The following is a 20,571-nucleotide window of genomic DNA, read 5'->3' as shown; positions in this document are numbered from 1 at the left end:
TTTTCATTAGCATTCATTTATTCAGTCTTTTGACAATAGTTTTGTAACTGGAGAGAGTGTATTTGTTTGTGAGTTTTTTAAATTTGATTTCTTTATTTTTAATATATATTAGAATTTTGCTTCCCTGTACATGCCTTCTGCTTATGGAGGCCCAAGATAGTGTTCGATATGTTGAGACTGGAGTTAGTGGTGTTTGTGAACTGCCAGGTGGGTGCTGGGAATCAACCTTTGCTTCTCTGAAAGAGTAACCAATAATCTTAGCCAATGAACCATCTCGTCAAAACTGATTTGTATTTCTTTTTTGGCTAGTAATTGATAGTGAGCAGTTTTTTACTTTTTTCTTTTCTTTTCCTCTTTTGTGTTTTTGTAAGTTTGTTTTGTTTTCAAGACAGTTTCTCTGTGTCTAGCTATCCTGGAACTTGCTCTGTAGATCAGGATGGCCTCCTAACTCAGAGATGCTTCATCTGTCCCTGCCTCCTGCCTGAGTGCTGGGATTAAAGGCATGTGTTGTGAGCAATTTTTTTCGTATGGTTGTATTTTGAGAACTGTCTCTTTAGATAATCTGCCCATTTTAAAAATTGTATTTTGGATTTGGGTGGACTTTTTTTTGGAATGTATATGTTCTGAGCATTAAGCCTTTGTCAAATATTTCTTCCTTTTCTGTAAGTTGTTGCCTCTTTTTGTTGATGGTTTCTTTTGCTGTACAGAATTGATTTCATTTTATTTTAATAGCTACTTATTTATTTTGGATATGTGTATAGTGTTGTGTAGCAGTGTCCTTGTATTGGCTTGTTTTGTGTATCAACTTGACACAAGCTGGAGTTATCACAGAGAAAGGAGCCTCCCTTGAGGAAATGCTTCCATGAGATCCAGCTGTAAGGCATTTTCTCAATTAGTGATCAAGGGTGGGAGGACCCATTGTGGGTGGTGTCATCCCTGGACTGGTAGTCTTGGCTTTTATAAGAAAGCAAGCTGAGCAAGCCAGGGGAAGTAAGCCAGTAAGTAACATCTCTCCATGGCTCCTGCTTCCTGACCTGCTTGAGTTCCCGTCCTGACTTCCTTGGGTGATGAAGACAATAGAGAAGTGTAAGTTAACCCTTTCCTTCCCCAACTTGCTTCTTGGTCATGATGTTTTGTGCAGGAATAGAAACACTAAGACAATCCTAAATAAAATATTCCCATTCTAGAGGAAGGGTCAGTAAGGTGAGGGAAATAAAGAACTCACAACTCTCAGGAAGTTTCTTGAACCTATAAGATGTACAAGGTCCCTGTCTTAGGGTTTTACTGCTGTGAACAGTCACCATGACCAATACAAGTCTACAAAGGACAACATTTAATCGAGACTGGCTTACAGGTTCAGAGGTTCAGTCTGTTATCACCAAGGTGGGAGCATGGCAGTGTCCAGGCAGTCATGGTGCAGGCAGAGCTGAGAGTTCTATATCTTCATTTGAAGGTTGCTAGCAGAATACTGACTTCCAGGCAGCTAGGATGAGGGTCTTAAAGCCTACACCCACAGTGACAACACCTACTCCAAGTCCACACCCACTAATAGTGCCACTCTCTGGGCCAAGCATATACAAACCATCATCGTTCCTTGCTCCTCAAGGTTATATAAATATTAAGGAGACTTTCTAATTTGTTGAGTGGCCTACATGTCCTGCAGAGCACTCCAGAGGTGCCACTTTTGTGAAGGTCCATGATGGATGAGGTTTTTGGTAAAGCAGCTGTCTTTGAGCTGTCCATATTTTTGTAAGCAATCTAGTAAACTAATTGGTTCATCAGTTTGTTGGTAGAGTTGGGTTTGTTTGTTTGTCTCTTGTTGGTATCCAATCTTGAGTGAATAGACATTTGTTCAGCTTCTCCAGGAAAAGTCATACAACAGTGTGTATATGTATGGTGTGTGTATGTAGGGGGTAACAGTGAATATGTGGAAATCAGAAGATAACTAGTTTGAGGCAGGGTCTCTGTTTTTGTTGCTTTGCTGTGTATTCCAACCCCTTGTTTAGTTTTACATAATCCTGTTTGTCCACTGTTTTTCCTTAAGATTTTTAAAAAACGTTTGTGTGTTTTCCTGCGTGTATGTATGTACTGCATGTGTGCTTTGTGCCTATGGAAGTTGGAAGAAGGCTTCAGATCCTCTTAGTGTTATGGATGGCTCTGAAACATGAAGGTGCTGAAAAACAAACCTGGGTCCTCTCAGAGAACAAGTGCTCTTACTTGCCAAGTCATCTTTCCAGCCCTAGTATCCTATCTTGTAAGAACTATTTTTGTAATTTTAATTTTAATTTATTCTGTATGTTTTGCTTGCATGTATGTTTATGCTTCATATGCATGTTTAGAGCCTGCAAAGCCAGACAAGAGCATTGGATCTCCTGGCATTGGGGGAGCCTCAGGGCATTTCCTTTGGAAGATGCTTATTTCTGTTTGCTTGTATATTGCACTAGACACCTGTTACCCTCAGCTGTCCCTTCTGCAGGATGGTTTCTCTCACTGACTCTTCTGTGAAGCAGACAGTGTTCTACAGAGGAAACAGTCCTGGGTAATTGAACAGAATGCATGCGTATTGATACCCATCAGCAAAAGGATTTTTCTCTACATAGTGGAAACTGCCAGAGCCCTTCTTTGTTCATGAGGATGCCAGGTTTCAGGACTGTAGGGTTTTGTCTGGTTTGTATTGTTTTGTTTTAGTTTTATTTCTAATCCTTCTATCTCCCAACTGGTAATGTTACATACAGTTTGGAAGCTGGGATGGGGTGTGACAGCTCAATTGAAAAAGTGCTCCCCATATAAAATCGAGAACCTGAGTTTGATCCTCAGTCATGGTAGCAATGAATAAGCTTGCAATCCCAATACTGGTGAGGTGGAGATTGACTGATCCCTGGGACTTGGTGGCCAGCCAGCCTAGCCAAATCAGGGAGCTCTAGGTACTACTGGGAGACCTTTAATCTGCAAAGGCAGGTAGATTGTTGTGAATTCAATGTGATCTTGGTCTACATAATGAGATCCTGTCTTAAAACAAAGAACAAGCAATCAAACAGACAACTACCTCAAAAAAAAAAAAAAAAAAAAAAAAAAAACCCAAGGACAGCTCCTATAGAATGATACCTCATACAACCCCTATTGATATTTAATTTAATTAAAGATTATCTTACTAGGTGTGGTAGTGTATATTTTTGATTCCAGCGCTCAGGGGGCAGAAGCAGGTGGATCTCTGTGAGTTTGAGACCAGCCAGGCCTACATAGAGGGAAACCCTGTCTCAAAAAAACAAAATTAACAACTAAGTTTATTTTGGTAGTACTGGAAATTGAATTGGGGACTTCATACATGTTATAATGGCAGTAAGATATATATCTCCAGCTAGCCTCACCAAACTTTTTTTTTTAAATAAGATGAATTCTCACTAAGTTACCCAGGCTTGCCTTGAATTTACCCTCTTGAGTAGCTCAGATTATGGACCTTTGTCTGATCTAGTTTAAAATGTAATTTTAAAGGTAATCTATTTTGTTCATGTGTTTATTACAAGTGTACATATTACACCCTTGAGATATAAAGTCTTTTCTTCAAATAAATGCATGTACTTTATGTCTTTGGTAAGACTACCAGAATAGTCACATTGTGTCTTTTGGGATGTTCTAAGCTGGAGTTGATGGCCCCTGAGGTTTTATTTTGTAATGTTTGTTTCTCTGATACTTGGGTTGGTGTCTACAAGTTTTCTTCATTGTGATTTGCTATCTTTCCCTTGGTAATTGTGACTATCCCGAGATTGAGGCCAGGGAAATTCTCATTCCCACGCATTGAGGAGTTGGTATTAACATGCTTCAGGGGTTCTTACCTGCAGCAGTTACTGCCTGGTGCTTAAGACTGTTCTGTCGATTGACTAGTTGTAGTGGAGACTGATCCCCACCCCTCCCCTCTTATTACTTATTTGTGTAAGTACAGAGTCATGGAGATAGACCTGGTCCTATGGATTAAAATATGTCTATCATTCTTGTGTGATGTCACTTGAATCATGAGAGAATGTTGGAAACTAAAGCTGGTAGATAGGATCAAGACATAAATTCAAGACAGGAACTGTTATGGTGAGTGTTGTAGTTGGCCACCAAGTGCTATGAGGGATGTTGAGTGTGATTTGAGAGCAGATAGAGTCCACTAGTGGAAAGCTTGTGGAGTTAATGTTGAACTTGTGTTTAGTTGCCTATTCAGAGTTTGGTTGTATAGAAAAGTGGAAAAGATTAGGAGCTCAATTTGAAAAAGAACAGTTTTTGATAGAGATACTATTTTTCTAGCTTTTCTTTGTCTAAAGAATTTAAAAGGCCAATTTCAAGAACAACTTTTGGTAAAAATGGGGAATCTTTTAAACTTTAGTAATGCTTTAAACTTTAAACTTTAGTAAGTTTAAAGCAAATCGTATGGCCTTTGGACATGTGGTAGATAAAGGCTTATTTGCAGTTTTCTGTGCTGAAACTATAGTTCCCTTTAGCTTTACATATAGATGGAGAAGCTTAGTTCTATATATTGTGTTTGTATGTCAATGTATATGCTGATTGTACAGTACTCATTTGCATATGTGATTCTCCATATGCCAGCAAAAACAGGGAGTGTTAACTTTATGTAGATTTTTGGGAATCTTTTTTCAGCCACAACATTCTGTGATCTTTGTATAATGATGTTTTCAGGCTTAAAATTATCCTTATATTATCTCTCTTTGGGTTTAGGAAGAAAAGGCTTCTCTTTTACATCGCACTCAGGAAGAAAGACGCAAGAGAGAGGTAATGGTTTTGATTATTTATATTACTCTTTATAAACCCATTTTCTGTAGTTTTTTAAAAGTTTTGTGTTACGTGTACATATATGTATGTTATGTATGTTTATCTTTTGCAATAGTTTTAGATGTGTTCAATTTTTCCAGTAAGTTTGTCATTCTTGAACCACTGTAGGAAGATAGACTTGAGACTGAGTTCTGGGTAGAGAGATGGAGGGTTTTGGTTATCTCCTTTGTTTGTAAGGTTTTCAGAAGGTCTAGAAAGGCTCAATGTACATTGTTCACATTACTTCATATAATTGTTTTTGTTTTGTTTGTTTTTCTTTTTTTAAGATTTATTTTTATTTATATGAGTACACTGCAGCTGTTTTTAGACACACTAGAAGAATGCATGGAATCCTGTTGCAGATGGTTGTGAGCCACTATGTGGTTGCTGGGGAATTGAACTCAGAACCTCTGGAAGAGCAGTCAGTGCTCCTAACCACTGAGCCATCTCTCCAGCCCTGTTTGTTTCTTTTTTAATGCTTGTTTCCTGTCCTTCCTGCCAGCGTAGACATGTAGCCTAGGCTGGTTTCAAACACCATTTTCTTGCCTCCTGGATTGCTGGAATTGCAGTTGTGTGTTATTAGTGTCTGAGTTTGATGTTACATCTTTTGGGGATAGTTTCTTCAAATACCTCTGGTGGTTAATCACAACTTCATTGTAAGGCCTGCTTTTCTAGATAAGAGTTTTGGGTCTTGTTATTTTACTTGTTTGTTTGTTTGTTTGTTTGTTTGTTTTTGAGACAGGGTCTCTCTAAGTAGTCCTGGCATGGGTCTTTGTAGCCTTGGCCATCCTAGAACTCTTAGATCTCCCTGTTTCCACCACTGCCTTGGGTCTTATTTCAACAATTCATTCCTGCATTTAATAGATGTCTGAGAACTTGTGGTTGTTAGGTACTGTCGTGCTTGCTGGACATACTTACTAATGGTAGACAGATAAAGACCTCTGTGGTGCTCACATAACAGCCAAGGACTAAGATGGTATTGAGGTCTGTTAAGACCACCAAGTCATTACTACTCATTGAGGATGTGGGGGTAAATGGGCACTGAAGGTAGGATCCTGAGAGAAGGGCAGTGTGGATGTGAGTGATACTGAAGGCCTAGAGGTTGCTGCTGTGCAAGCTGAAGAAAGAACATTCTTAGTAGCAGAAACAAATTTCCAGCCTCATCACTGTTGATATTTTCAGCTAGGACATTTATCTGTGAGGTTTGTCCTCACAACAGCTTTTCTTAACTCCAGTTAGGAAAGATAACCAACCAGTTGCACAGGTAAACTCACCTCAGTTGATACTCAAATGCTGTACCAGGAAAGGCATTTTCTTGTTGGTGTTTCCCACTGAGGAAGTTCTGTAGTGTGTCTGACACTCAGCTTCCTATGTTCTTTTCTCTGCGTTTTTTCTTTCATATATCTATGATGGGATTGTAAAATGGTGGTAGCTATCTTGAAAACCGTGTCATTGAAATGTTAATTTCATCTTAGGTTTGTACTCAAAATATGCAAGCCTATTATCTTTCAAAAAGGTGGACATAGTGTTCATAGCAGGACTGTTCATAATAACCCACTGTGGAAACAGAGCAATTGCCTACCAACTGATGAACAGATAAACAGAATATGAGACCTGTATATGATGAAATCTTATTTGGCCATAAAAAGAAATGATGTGCTAGCACATGCCACAGAGTGTATGAACACTAAAAACACCATGCCAAGTGAAAAGGATCAGAGAAAAGATTGTGGATTGATGAATCCATTGTATGAGATGCATAGGCTAGGAAACTCTATTGAGAAACATGAATAATGGCTTGGAGGTCTGGGCAAGGAGTGAGGGGTAAGCACTAAAATAGGTAAGGGGTTTCTTTGTTGGAACGATGAAAAGCCCTGAAATAAAATACAGTGCCAGATGATGGTATGCATAGCTTTAATCCCAGCACTCAAGAGGCAGAGGCAGGCAGACCTCTTTTTTTTTTTTTTTTTTTTTTTGGCACTAGAAACTGTATTTTATCCACCTTCCTGTGTTAACATTCTAAACAGTATATAAACATAGAACAAATTAATCTGTTTGTGACCCAGGCTTGTGATAGGAACCATCAATTATACTGTAGTGACAGGCCTTTCCCTATTTGTTTTTCCAGCCCCTTTCAGTCTCTGTCACTTGTCCTTTCTTGGTTAATCTGTCCTAACCCTTGTGAAATAGGGACCAAAAGTACCAACTCAGTATTAGGAGGTTTAAGAGACGGCCCAACAGTAAAAAGGCCAAGCTCTCAGGAGCCTTCAAACTCCAGTGGTTCCTTCCCCCATGGTAGAGCTCCTTCTCGGGTCCTGGGCCGAGAAACCATTGGTCTGTAAACCAAGCACACGGATCTAAAGACCAAGCGAGAGTCTGGATAGTAAGGTGCGTGGGCTTGTGACCACCAGTAACATCCAGCCTCAGACCTTCCAAGAGCTCAGATCCCCTGTGGATGCCTCCCAGGTACCTCTCTGTTCTCTATCAGGCAGACCTCTTAAGTTTAAAGCCAGTCTGGTCTACAGAGTTTTGGAATAGCCAGGGCTATACAGAGAAACCCTGTCTTAAAGAGCAAAGCAAAACAAACAAACAAAAAAGATGGTTGGTAATAGCTACATAATTCTCAGTGCATTAGAAATATATTCAATGATGGGAATTGAGAGATGGCTCAGTGTTCAAGAATTCCCAGTAATCATGTTGGGCAGCTTACAACCACTTGTAACCACAGCTCCAAGGGATCCAGTGCTTCTGGCCTCCAAGGATACCTGTACTGACTGAAATGCACATACCCACATATAGGCACAGAAATAAAATATTAAAAAATAAAAGTGCTGGGCATAGTGACTCATGCCTTTAATCCCAGCACTTGGGAGGCAAAGACAGGAGGATCTTTGTGAATTCAAGGACAGCCAGGGCTACAAAGAGAGACCCTATTTACAAACAAAAATAATAATAAAAATTAAACATTAAAATATGCACTTAAAAGAATGAATTTTGTGGTTTATGGGGCACATAGCTAATTACCAAAAAAAAAAAAAAAGTAACTAAATGTCATTTTTTATTGATTCTAACCAATTACTCTTTCCTACCTTCTTTCCTAATTCTTCTTTCCTACCTCCACTATTTAGGAAGAAAGGCGAAGATTGAAAAATGCAGTGATAATCCAGTCATTTATTCGAGGATATAGAGACAGGAAACAACAAGTAAGTTTGTTCTTAAAACTGAGGAGTGGACAGGAGAGGTGGCTCATCAGGTAAAGGCACTTGTGGCTAACCTTGACAACCTCCATGACGTCACACGGTAGAAGGAGACAACAACTCCAGCCTTCTCATAACATGTCATAATATAAGAATACCCACACACATAGAAAATAAACAACATCAAGAAAAATGAATTGGATGTGGAGGTAAACTCCTACACTGGGGAGGTAGACACAGAGACAGGCAAATCTGCGACTTCAAGGGTAACCAGGTGTATATAGTGAAAGCTAAGGGCTATCCTGTCTCAGATAACAAAACACAAGGAGGAGGAAGAGAAGAAAAAGGAAAGAAAAGTGAACCAAGATTTACTTCAAGAAAAAGAAAACTGAGAGGGAATTAGAAGGCCGCATAAGAACTTATTTTAAATACAGTATTTTTTTGTGTAAGTGGTATTTGTCTTGTATGCATTTTTGCATGCCTATTTTATAAAATTTAGTGTTAATAATAGTATTTTCCTAATAAATATTTTTGTTTTTTTAAAGACTTATGAGTAGGTGAGTTTTTTTTTTTTTTTTTTTTTTTTAAGGAAATTTTAAGTAAGACAGCTGGTGGTTACAAAGAAGAAAGGAGGAATGGTTTTGTTGGTAGATATTTTAGATCTTGAAGCATCCCAAGTTAAGTTTTTGTTACTAGCTTGTTTTTAATCTTTAACTGATGGTCCAGGAGCCACTTCTCAGTTGTTGTTCATCATACCTATAAATCACTCAGTGCATATTTCTATCTATCACAAGAACTATAGAGAGCTTTGTTGACGTAGGACTTCCTGTACTTCCAGTACTTCACCCAAAGAAGCGCATTTGACCAGTGTGCAGACTCTGCGCAGCCCGGTGGCACCTTCCGCATTGCTGATGGTCCCGCCCTTACCCTCTTGGTAAGGCAGCTTCTCTTCTTTTACAAACAGAGTGAAGACTCCAAACGTTTGGTGAGTATAGATAGACTTTTTTACTTAGCTTTTTTTTAACCTATTTTCTATCTCCTTTTTGGGGAGTAGAAATGGTGAGATTGGGATGCCAGATAACTTCTCCCTAAGCCTTTGTGAGCTTTTCTTTTCTTTTTAATCCATCTTTAACAGATGACCTCGTGTTGATGTGTTTTACTTTTAAAGTCCATAATCATTTTTAATTGATTTCTTTGTTATAGAGCTTTTGAATGTTAATAAGGGTATGCCACATTCTGTTAGTGTGGTCTGATTCTTCTATACATCAGCCTCTTTGTCCAGCTGCTGTGAAGTGTACCCTCAGTATTGATTGCATGCATATATAGTAATATTTTACTATCTGTTTTTAAATATAGCGTCTCTTTAAAAACATTGTAACCCATTTTTCTAAAATACTGGAGGCTTTTGTTACTGCTAGTGAGGGATAGGGAGCTGTTGTGTCAGTCAACTGTGTTTTTTAAAAAGTGGAACTTAGAGTTAGGTGGATGGTTCATATCTGTAATCCCAGCACTTGAGTGATGGAAACAGGATCAGGAATTCGAGGCTAGCCTGGCCAACATTAGACGTCTCCAAAACAAAAACAAAAACAAAACAAAAAAACAAAAACAACTTTATGTAACCTTATGTTCTGTTTGCCCCAGGAGATACTATGATATTTGAATATAATTGTTAGGTTAGACATTTTTATTTATCTGTAATTGAATTTTCCAAATTGCATTAAAAGGGGATATACAATGAAAACTCCTAGGCAGAGCCCCCAAATGGAACAAGTCTAAGGCAGAGGGCTACTTTATAGCATACTTAGAGTTTTAACTATAGACCTAGCTCTGCAGCCCGAACTTGAGCTAGGCTGAGGCATGAGAGAACTTTGTGTAAACTGAAGCTGATCAAGAAAAGTACAACAGGGGCTGGAAAGAAGGCCCAGTGCTTTAGAGTATTGAATGCTCTTCCAGAGAATCATAATTCAATTCCCAGCACCCACATTGTCTCTAAAATGTCTGTAACTAGTCCCAGGGATCCAAGGGCTTCAGGCGCATATAGAAGAACCATGCATATGAAATAAAATTTTTTTTTAAAAAAGGAAAAGTAAATGTCAGTTAATATACCAACTATTCTAGACTTTGCTTCTGGGCAGCTATCTGGACTCCTGTTTGAAGTCCAGGAGAAGAAGAATAAAAGGCATAGTAACAGGCCAAAGAAAGATTGCCAAGGAGCAGAAAACATGTAGGTGTTGGGAGTTCTCCAGAGTACCTTGGTGTATGAGAGCTGTTTTTTGATCTGGTTCTAAAGAGTTATGCAGAGATTTGCTTTAGAAGCTGGCAGTGAAACCTTGGAGTGAAGTGGGGGATTTAACCCCAGCCCCAGACAAATGTAAAGCAAATCCTGAGTAGAGAAAAATGTTGTCAAACACAGTTTATAAAAGAAAAGTGAGTTTAAACCAGATGTGATGATGAATGTCTGTGTCAGCAGTATCTATCTATCTATCTATCTATCTATCTATCTATCTATCTATCTATCTATCTATCTATCGATATGAATATATATGAATTATATGGATATCCAATAAAACTACATCTAGTTTTATGACATATAAATGTTAATATATACAATATATGATATAGTTTATTATATAAATATTTTCCCCCTCTACATATGTGTGCGCATACACACACACACACACACACACACACACACACACACACACTTGTTTTTTTGAGACAGGATTTCTCTGTGTGGCCCGAATGTCCTGGCATTTGCTCTGTAGACCAGGCTGTCCTCAACCTCACAGAAATCCATCACTTGCCTTTGACTCCAGAGTTCTGGGATTAAAGATGTGTATCACCACTGCCCAGCAACTATATTTCTTTTTTTTTTTTTTTTTTTTGGTTCTTTTTTTCGGAGCTGGGGACCGAACCCAGGGCCTTGTGCTTCCTAGATAAGCGCTCTACCACTGAGCTAAATCCCCAGCCCCTCTTTCTTTTTTTTTAAAACTATATTTCTTATTGTGATTTTAATATGGTCCTCTGCCAACACAGTAATGTACTTTTTTTTTTCTTTCTGGAATATAGTTTACTTTTAACTTTACTTAAGTTAGTACTTGCCTCAGTTTTTTATTGATTGGTTTTCTTGAATCTCTTGATCTCTTCCACCTGGTGGCAGTTCTATGCTCCATTCTTCTCACAACTTTTCCTAAGACTTGGGCTGTCCCTGCCTTCATGCTATTCTTTTTTTTTTTTTTTTGGTTCTTTTTTTTCGGAGCTGGGGACCGAACCCAGGGCCTTGCGCTTCCTAGGCAAGCGCTCTACCACTGAGCTAAATCCCCAACCCCTTTCATGCTATTCTTTCTAGCAGCCTTAGGCCTGGTGTTATCCTGGGGAAACCTTTGCTGTGTTTTACCTGATTCCTCTGTCTCGTTTCTTGGCTTATTGTTTTGTATTACTGATATTCATTCATTCTTGGTTAGCATGTAAGATACATAAGGACAGTTTGGGGCTCTGGAGATAGAGCTCAGGATAGAGTGCTTACCTCAGTTGTGTGAGACCATCCTGTCTTCTTCTTTTTTTTTTTTTTTTTTTTTTTTTTTTTTTTTGGAGCTGGGAACCGAACCCAGGGCCTTGTACTTGCTAGGCAAGCGCTCTACCACTGAGCTAAATCCCCAAACCCCCATCCTGTCTTCATTAGGGTTTCTGTTCTATGAGGGACAACTTGGGAGGAGTTTATTTCCATTACACTATCATATCATAGTTCATCATTAAAGGCAGTTAGGTCAAGCACTCAAACAGAACAGGGACCTGGAGGCAGGAGCTGATGCAGAGTCTATGAAGGGATGCTGCTAACTGGCTTGCTCCTTATGGTCTGCTTAGCTTGCTTTTTTATATGTAGAACCCAGAACCACTTGTCCAGGGATGACCCCACCAGCAATGGGCTAGGCCCTCCTTCATCAGTCACTAATTAGGCAAAGGCTTGCCTGCAGGATCTTAGGGAGGTGTTTTCTCAATTGAGTTTCCTCTCAGATGACTAGCTTGTGTCAAGTTACATAAAAACTAGCCAGCATACATTATCAACATTACAGAAACAAACACAAAATAAACAAAATAGTTTTAAGTTTTTATTCACTTGTCTTTAGTAAATAACAAAAATTAAGCAAAGTAGTTAAGTGTTTTGGATAATAGTATATCTGTCATTAGTCAGATTCAGGGATGACAAGATAACATAGTGGGTTAAAGGTATTTGTGTCCAAGCCTTCTGACTTGAGATGGATTCCCAGGAGCAACATGGTGGAGGAGAGAACTGACTCCTACAGTTACTCCAAACCGTATACACACACCATGTACACATACAACACATAAATAAAAGTTTTTAGAGAAGATTGTCAAATGTAGAACAGAAATGAATTAGACAGTGTTGGAGATAGAATAGTCCTAGTGCTTTGAAGCTTTAAAATTCACTTCAAATACCTAGTTAATAAGATAAAACTTTATTACTTGGAGTTTCTACAACTTTCTTCTAGCTTTTTATCCTGTATAGTTTTTTTTTCTTCTCTCTCTCTCTCTCTTTCTTTCTTTCTTTCTTTTTTTTTTTTTTTTTTTTTTTTTCGGAGCTTGGTAGGCAAGCGCTCTACCACTGAGCTAAATCACCAACCCCCTGTATAGTTTTTGTATGTCTTATTTTTATTTGTTAATAAGAGTCACAGAATTTTAGATAGCCATGTGTCAGGTAATGTGGAAGGAAGGCTTGTGTATCATGTCGATTCCCATGAAGATCGACAAGGGTGGCCCCAGATGCCTCAGGAAACTCTGTACTGACACATAGAAACTGACATTGTGTGCCACAGAATTACTTCCTCCTAGCTTAGGATTAACTAGAATTTGCTATAAAGATACTTTCCTATTATTTCCAGTGTTTTAAAAACATATTAAAGAAATGTTTACATTAAAGAGAACACTACTTAAACATAATAGTCAAAGAAAAGCTCATTTGATATGTTCATAACCCCCTGCAATTCAGAGTAATCTACTTTCAAACAGTATAAATAATAGGTCTTATGAAAACAAAATACAAGTAGAGAAAATAAAAGAGAGGCCTTGTTAGTTATTGAGCTCTCAGAATCATTTATGGCAGCCACATGGGCACTGTTTACAGGCGAGCCTTGTGAACACATTGACAGAATCTGACATTCCACTCTACTTAACTCACAGGCCAGTGACTGTCTCTAAAAGAGTGAACACCTCTACCCAGTCCAGTTATGTGATTGTCTTTGGACTGAGGCCATGTGATTGATTGCCTTCTTATGAGGAGTGTGGGGGACAAATTTCCCTTTAGTAAATCAGTATATATAAAATAAAAACAACAAAAACCTAAAAAGTAACACATGGAGTTAGAGAAAGAAAACCAAAAGACAGGATGCTGAAAGAAACTGTAGGCCGGCACAGGAGGGCAGAGAGCTCAGGGACTTCAGTTGACAGCTATATTTTCCAAGTGTTCTTCTGGGTGCATTGCTGACTTTTGCATGTGAATTATTGTTTCAAGTAGAATGAGCTTTATGTATTTGTTTAGCGACTAATGTAATAATGTAAATTAATATTGATGTCTTGCTAAGAATATCCTGACTTAGAAAAATTGTTCCTTATTAAGTTTCAATTAGATTTAAATGTGGAAGCTATGTAAATACATTTTTAGTATTATCTAAATAAGCAAGCAAATGTTTACGGATTAAATGTTGTATTTTTGGGGCTGGGGATTTAGCTCAGTGGTAGAGCGCTTACCTAGGAAGCGCAAGGCCCTGGGTTCGGTCCCCAGCTCCGAAAAAAAGAACCAAAAAAAAAAAAAAAATGTTGTATTTTTATGTTTTACTCTTACAGATATGGCTTTATCAGAACTTAATTAAACACAGCTCTCTGTTTGTCAAGCAATTGGATGGATCAGAAAGACTGACATGCTTATTTCAATTAAAGAGGTTGATGAGCCTCTGTTGCAGGTAAGTTTTGTCGTAGTTGGAAACTTAGAGAACGTGTGAGATATCTTTAGGGTTTAAGTGCTTTGGGAAGCAGCTTTGTTTTGATTTATTGGTTTCCTGATTTTTTTTTTTATATGTGTATGGGTGGTTTGCTGTGTATATGTCTGTGCACTGTGCACACACATCTCTGGTATATACAGAGGCCAGAAAAGGATGTGAGATCCCTGGAACTGGGCTTACTTATGGAGATAAGCCATCATGTGTGTGCATGGAACTAAACCCAGTTTTCTGGAAGAGCAGCCAGCGCTCCTAACCACTGAGCCATCTCTCTAGCCCCAAATCAGTGTTCCTAAGAGCTGTCCTCTAGCCTATAGTTTTCTGATCTTTTCTATGTATATATGTATGTATGTATGTATGTATGTATGTATGTATGTATGTATGTATGTATGTATGTCAGCCCAGGCTGGCCGTGTATCTTTCCTGCCTTGGCCTCCCAAGTGCTGTAATACATTGTAGATACCTTTGTAGGAAGATGTAGATGTTAGTAAGTACTGGGGGGTGAGGTGGGGGATTAAAAAGGAAAAGAGAAGTTATGAGGTAGCCTAATGGGAAGATCTTAGTGATCTTGGAGGTCAGAACCAGTGCAGATTTTTAAGCATCTTGCCTTTGTATGAGCAAGTAGGGAGTCAAAGGAAATTTTCTCCTAAAATTGTCAATGTAAGAGTAGAAAAAAATGGGGTTGGGGATTTAGCTCAGTGGTAGAGCACTTGCCTAGCAAGCTCAAGGCCCTGGGTTCGGTGCCCAGCTCCGAAAAAAAAGAAAAAAAAAAACAGAGTAGAAAACAATGCCATACCAGGTGCTCATTGCCTACTGTCTTAAGCCAGCAGGCTCTTTTTTGTTGGCTTGCTTGTTTGTTTCGAGACTGACTATATAGACTAAGGTGGCCTTAGCATTAATAAAGGTGTGCATTACTATGTGCTCTAGTCCCCAGATACTTCCATATCCAGTTTGAGAAAGAAGGGTGGCTCTACAAACTCCAGGACCTACAGATATTATGAGTAATCTGTGAAAACTGTAAAGATTGGTGTTGCTTAAATGCAGAGAGGCTAGGCACCTGGGTGGACAAGCCCAGTAGGAGCTCAGTAGTGGGCACTGGGTAAAATGCTGAGTCCAGTCTCAGGTTCCTGCATTACAATCACACACAGAATCTGTAAGAGTACCATTTATATCTACATCCAGAACTGCACCCTCCAACACTGGCCTCCAGTATATGCTTCAGTGACATGCTGGAGATGACTGGAGTGTAGTGGGAGGGGTGAATCTGAAAGGTAGGGGCTACAGGATAGTCTGAACAGGCAGTAGTGAGGCCTAGGGTGCTGGTAAAGGGGAGTTTAAAATACACGTGAGTTTTCAGTAGAGCCATTTGAAATGAATAGGAGAGCATCAACCTTGATAGGACTGCATGGATTGTGTTTGCTTTCTCTTCCTGGATGAAACCTTTGCTTTGAACATCCTGTTTAGTATTTGGTGGGAGCCATGGCTCTGCTCCCAGGAGCCAGTTTGGAGCTGTCTCAGGTATTCATTTTTCCCTTGGTCTGATGTAGCAGTGGAATGTGGGGTGGCAGGACCATCCACAAAGCAATAGATGGAACAGATTGAAGGTAGAAGTTGGGGAAAAAAAAAAAAATCATACCTGGTCTTGAGGAATTAGCCGTGATGGTACAGAAGGAAGAATTGAAGAAGTTTGAACATTGTTGGTTGAGCCCCACCTGTTTTCAGAGTCCGTGGTAGTGGTGCAATGGCTCACAATCTTATCACAGGACTTGGAGGAGTCAGGGAAACTGGCAACCCTGGCTTTCTCGTAAGTGTGTAAATTTGTTTTTAACAGGTTGCTGCAAAACTGTAGTGATGACAGTTTGAATGTTGCACTTCCAATGCGAATGCTGGAGGTGTTTTCATCTGAGAATACATACTTGCCTGTTTTACAAGATTCTAGCTATGTGGTGTCAGTGATTGAACAAATTTTGCACTACATGGTGCACAGTGGTAAGTGGGGAGGCAGACCTGTGGAGGTGGGCATCATTGTGGAGGCATGGCCAGGGTTGTGTGCTTGAGGAAATGGAACTACTCTGAACTAGACGCTATGATTGTCAGAACAGAAGCTGTGTATGTCTGTGAGTAACAGCAGCAACTGAGTCCAGTGTTGGTCTCAACCTCTGGAAATGCAGAAGCCTTTTCACTGCCTCTACTTAATAATTCTTTGTTTTAGAAAAATAAACAAGTTCATCTGGTTAATCTTAAAAGGTTGTTGGTTGTTCTTGAAAGCCATAAGTTACTTTAAAAAATATAATCGTTTGCTTTGTTGAAATACAAATACACACATGCATATATGTGTGTGTGTGTGTGTGTGTGTATAATGGACTCTAGCTGATATAGAATAAAGCTACAAACATTTAAAATCTTATGCATTTTTACTGTTTGTTTAGCTTAGTAAGTGTAATCAATCCAAAACTTGGTTTGTTAAAAATTTTAGAAAACTACTAATGCAGTAAAAATTATAGTGAAATTTATATAGTTTCATTTTCTAGGAAATAGATTGATGATGGCAGTGAGTTTGAATGAACTGATGGTCCAGTTCAGGCTAAGCATTTGATGAGAATTTTGCTTTTCCTGTTTTCTAAAACTTTTAGTAAGATAACCATGAGCTGTGCCTTTGAAATATTTCTAAAAATAAAAAAAGATTTAAAAATCTTCCACCAAAACTGCTGCTTCTGTTGTGTACACTGGCATGGCTTTCTTTCGGTTTTAATAAATGTTGGTATGGTGTTCCATACATTTGAGCTTCATTCTCAGTGATACTGTGTATTTAGATGCTTTCTACAGTTTAGTACAAAACTTAGTACCCTAGACATGCCTTTGGTTACTATGTCTAATATACACAAAAGTTTTACTCCATTTTTCATAAAAATTAGTTCACAGTTTTATAGTAAAACTGACCCCTCCCCACAGGCTTGCTTGTGGTTCCACTGGTAACAGTGTGTGCCAGGCAGAATTGGAATGGCTCTCAACCATTCTCTTTTTGGTTTTGATTTTTAAAACAATCTTATGATTGCCACCCAGACATTAAGTACAGTTAAGGGCTGGAGAGATGGCTCAGTGGTTAAGAGCACACTGACTGTTCTTCTAGAGGTCCTGAGTTCAGTTACCTACCAGCAACCACATGGTGGCTCACAGCCATCTGTAATGAATGGGGTCTAATGCCCTCTTCTGGTGTGTCTGAAGACAACCACAGTGTACCCACATATATAAAATAAATTAATCCTAAAACTAAAAAAAAAAAAAAAAAAAAAAAACAGTACAGATAACTTACTTTTAGTAGTTAACTAAGCAGTGAACATGGGAGTTTATGGGTCATTCAGGTTTCAGCGAAATGACTGTGGTTGGATGTGGTGGCTCATCCATGTTACCATAGCACTCGGGAGACTGAGGAAGGAAGATAGCTATGAGTTTGATGCCAGACTGAACTACAAAATGAGACTGTCTCTTTCTCCTCTTTTTACCCATATACCCTTATAAAGATATTTGAAATTGATGATGACATTTGAGATGGCTCAGTGAATAAAGGTACTTTCTGCCAAAAACTTGATGATCTAAGTTCAATTTCTGGGTTCAACGAGGCAGAAGCACAGGCTCTTTCTACATTGTTCCCTGGATCTCCCCAAAATAAATGTGCTTAAATTTTTTAAAAGTATTTCTTTATCGTAATAAAAAGGCATCCCCCTTTTTTTTTTAGGATATTATAGATCTCTCTACTTGTTGATTAATAGCAAGCTTCCATCAAGTATTGAATATTCTGATTTATCTCGAGTTCCTATGGCAAAAACGTTGCTGGAGAATGTCCTAAAACCATTGCACTTTACGTACAGCTCCTGCCCTGAAGGTGCAAGGTGGGTGAACAGAGACTGGTGGTTTATTAGTATGTCATGGGTCACAGTGTGGAGTGTACTTTTCTCTGTCTTGCCTGTGCCTAACATACATTTTAATTCTGATGATCTGGTTATTTATTCTTTAGTACCTGTCAGTGGAAAAAGGATTATCTTAATAGAAAAGATATAAATCAAATTCTAGCCTCTACTGAATGATTAGCTTTATTAATTTAGAATATAGATTATTTACTTAGAAAGACATTTGAGGAAGTGATTTTTAACCTGTGATTGATTTGATGGGTAGTATGTGTTGATTCTCTTGAAATCCCTTCTTTTCCAGGCATCAAGTTTTCTCAGCCTTCACAGAGGAATTTCTGGGAGCACCTTTTACTGATCAGATTTATCATTTCATCATTCCGGCCTTAGCAGATACACAAACTGTGTTCCCTTATGAGCCCTTTCTGAATGCATTATTGTTACTCGAGAGTCGAAGTTCAAAACGGAGTAGTGGAGTGCCGTGGCTCTTCTATTTTGTTTTAACTATTGGCGAGAATTATTTAGGTATGAAATATAAAATGTATCTCTCCTAACTCCCTGTAAAGGCAGCTGAGCAGATGAGCTAGGAAAAGACTGCGTGACATTTTTTTTTTTCCCCCCCGGAGCTGGGGACCGAACCCAGGACCTTGCGCTCCCTAGGCAAGGACTCTACTGCTGAGCTAAATCCCCAGCCCCAACATTGTTTTTTTTGTTTTTTTGTTTTTTTTTTTTACTGCGTGACATTTTTGCAAGAATTTCACAAATTGCTAGAAATCTTGAAAATCCAGGCTCTTTTTCTAGTTTACATGATACATTTCCATGACCAAGATACAAGTTTGGTTCTGACACTGGCTGCTTGGAGAGAGGGACAGTTACTATAAGTTAAGGCTGAGTCCCATGAAAGTGCCTGCACTTTTTAGACTGTGATGCATAAAATGGTTTGTTACCTATGCTTCTGACCAGGTAATAAAAACTGGGGTTCCCTTATGAGCCCCAGTTCCTTCAACCTGATAGTTTACTAGAGTCTGAGAAGTATGTTGAGCATTATATCATATAGGTTACAACTGACAACTAGCAGTGATGATATACTAGTCAGGATCTGAGGGGAGTTGGTGGTGCTTGAACACTTATGCACAGGGCTCAGAACCTTGTTTTAGTTTCAGTAGCCCTTCTGATCACCTCTCCATAGAAACTGGGGTTTGGTTTAAATATAAAAGTCTAGCATGTTCATCACTTTAACTGTCTAGGTAGTACCCCCACCTTTGCTTTTTTAAGCCTTCAGTAACTTCTAGTAAGAGATCAGTGGCTGTTTTCTAGAAGGAGCTTACAGGAGTGACCAGAGATACAGCTGGTGTTTTGGGTCTTAGGTTCCCAGAGACAAAGATCAAATACATTGCATAATGTATTTTTAAACAGTTTGAATTTGATTAAAACAGTAAGGCCTGTTCTCTGGATGAGGAAAGCGATGCCAAACTGTCTGAAGTAACAAACTGATTGTCTTTCCAAGGAGCACTCTCTGAGGATGGCTTGCTGGTTTATCTGCGCGTGCTTCAGACCTTCCTCTCTCAGCTACCTGCTTCACCCACTGGTGTAGGCCGTCCTGATCCCACCAGTGACTCTGAGGATGATAATGAAGAGACTGACCAACCCACCAGCCCTGTAAGCTACTGTACTAGACATACTCTTCTAGCTTCTCAGTCTTAGTTCTGCAGCCAGGGGAGCAAGCAGCCCTGTTAAGCTAAATTGGTTGGCCCCAAGCCCTTTATACCCATATTTCTAAATCTAATTCCAATCCAAAATCAACCGGAGTGGCTCAGGTTTTCAACAGAAGTGAGAAGTAAATGCTGTGCTCAGATAGCTTCCTCATCATTGCATGACCACCCTCAGCTCCCTTTGAGAGGCTAAGGAAGTAACATTGTATACAGTCTGTTTCCTTTCTATGCTAAGATGTGGGTATAGCTTTGTTACAGAAAGCACTTCCTGTGGCCAGAGGCCAAGATTTAGGAACAAAAGCATATATAAGTTTCCTGCCTTACTGCTCTTTTAAAACTTTAAACTTGAAATTTGTTTTGTTACTGTTTCCATTTATGGAAAATGATAGTCCACTTTAGGTCTTCCTTTCCCCATAGTACACAATAGCTTGGGGGAAGAGGGTGTCCTTTTATACAGTTTTACGCTCTTTCTCCTGTACTGGAGATTATTCTTCCTTCCTATACACATCACACTTCAGTTGAGAACTAATCGTCTAATTCTAAATAAGCCAAGAGCCTTCATTTCTGGGTCAGATTTTTTAGCCTGCCTTTTTTGTTTGTTTGTTTGTATTTGTATGAGTTGTTTTGCCTACATGTCTCTGTGTGTACCACATGCATCCAGTGCTCTCAGAGGTCAAAAGCAGGTGCCCCATGCACCAGGGACTGAAGTTAGAGATGTTTGTGAACCATCATGTGGGTACTAGGAATTGGACCCAGGTCCTTTGAAAGAGCAGCTTGTCCTTTTAACAGTCCTCTCTCCAGTGCCCCTTTTCAATTTTTTTTTTTAAAAGACAGGATCTCAGTGTGTAGACTATATAGTCCAGGTTGACCTTGCACTTACAGACATCTCACGTTTCTGCCTCTTAGATCCTGGAATAACAGGTATGGGGCACCA

At 39.1% G+C, this 20,571-nt stretch overlaps 1 protein-coding gene across 2 annotated transcripts in view; it reads left to right on the top strand.

Annotated features, from left to right (window-relative positions):
• Ube3c (ubiquitin protein ligase E3C) overlaps window positions 1-20,571 on the top strand; it is a 101,297-nt gene that overhangs the window by 7,747 nt on the left and 72,979 nt on the right. Inside the window, exons 2-9 of one of the 2 annotated variants that reach the window (NM_001427087.1) lie at window positions 4,717-4,770; window positions 7,938-8,012; window positions 8,845-8,991; window positions 13,869-13,984; window positions 15,852-16,009; window positions 17,757-17,910; window positions 18,230-18,450; window positions 19,433-19,584. In NM_001427087.1, coding sequence (NP_001414016.1) covers window positions 4,717-4,770; window positions 7,938-8,012; window positions 8,845-8,991; window positions 13,869-13,984; window positions 15,852-16,009; window positions 17,757-17,910; window positions 18,230-18,450; window positions 19,433-19,584 — 1,077 coding nt within the window. The remainder of the gene's footprint in view (window positions 1-4,716; window positions 4,771-7,937; window positions 8,013-8,844; window positions 8,992-13,868; window positions 13,985-15,851; window positions 16,010-17,756; window positions 17,911-18,229; window positions 18,451-19,432; window positions 19,585-20,571) is intronic. The other variant, XM_087657916.1, reaches the window with a different exon arrangement.

The sequence above is a fragment of the Rattus norvegicus genome, chromosome 4 (genome assembly GCF_021556685.1).
Source record: "Rattus norvegicus strain SHRSP/BbbUtx chromosome 4, alternate assembly SHRSP_T2T, whole genome shotgun sequence".
NCBI lineage: Eukaryota > Metazoa > Chordata > Mammalia > Rodentia > Muridae > Rattus > Rattus norvegicus.
This window is presented reverse-complemented; position numbering and strand designations above follow the sequence as displayed.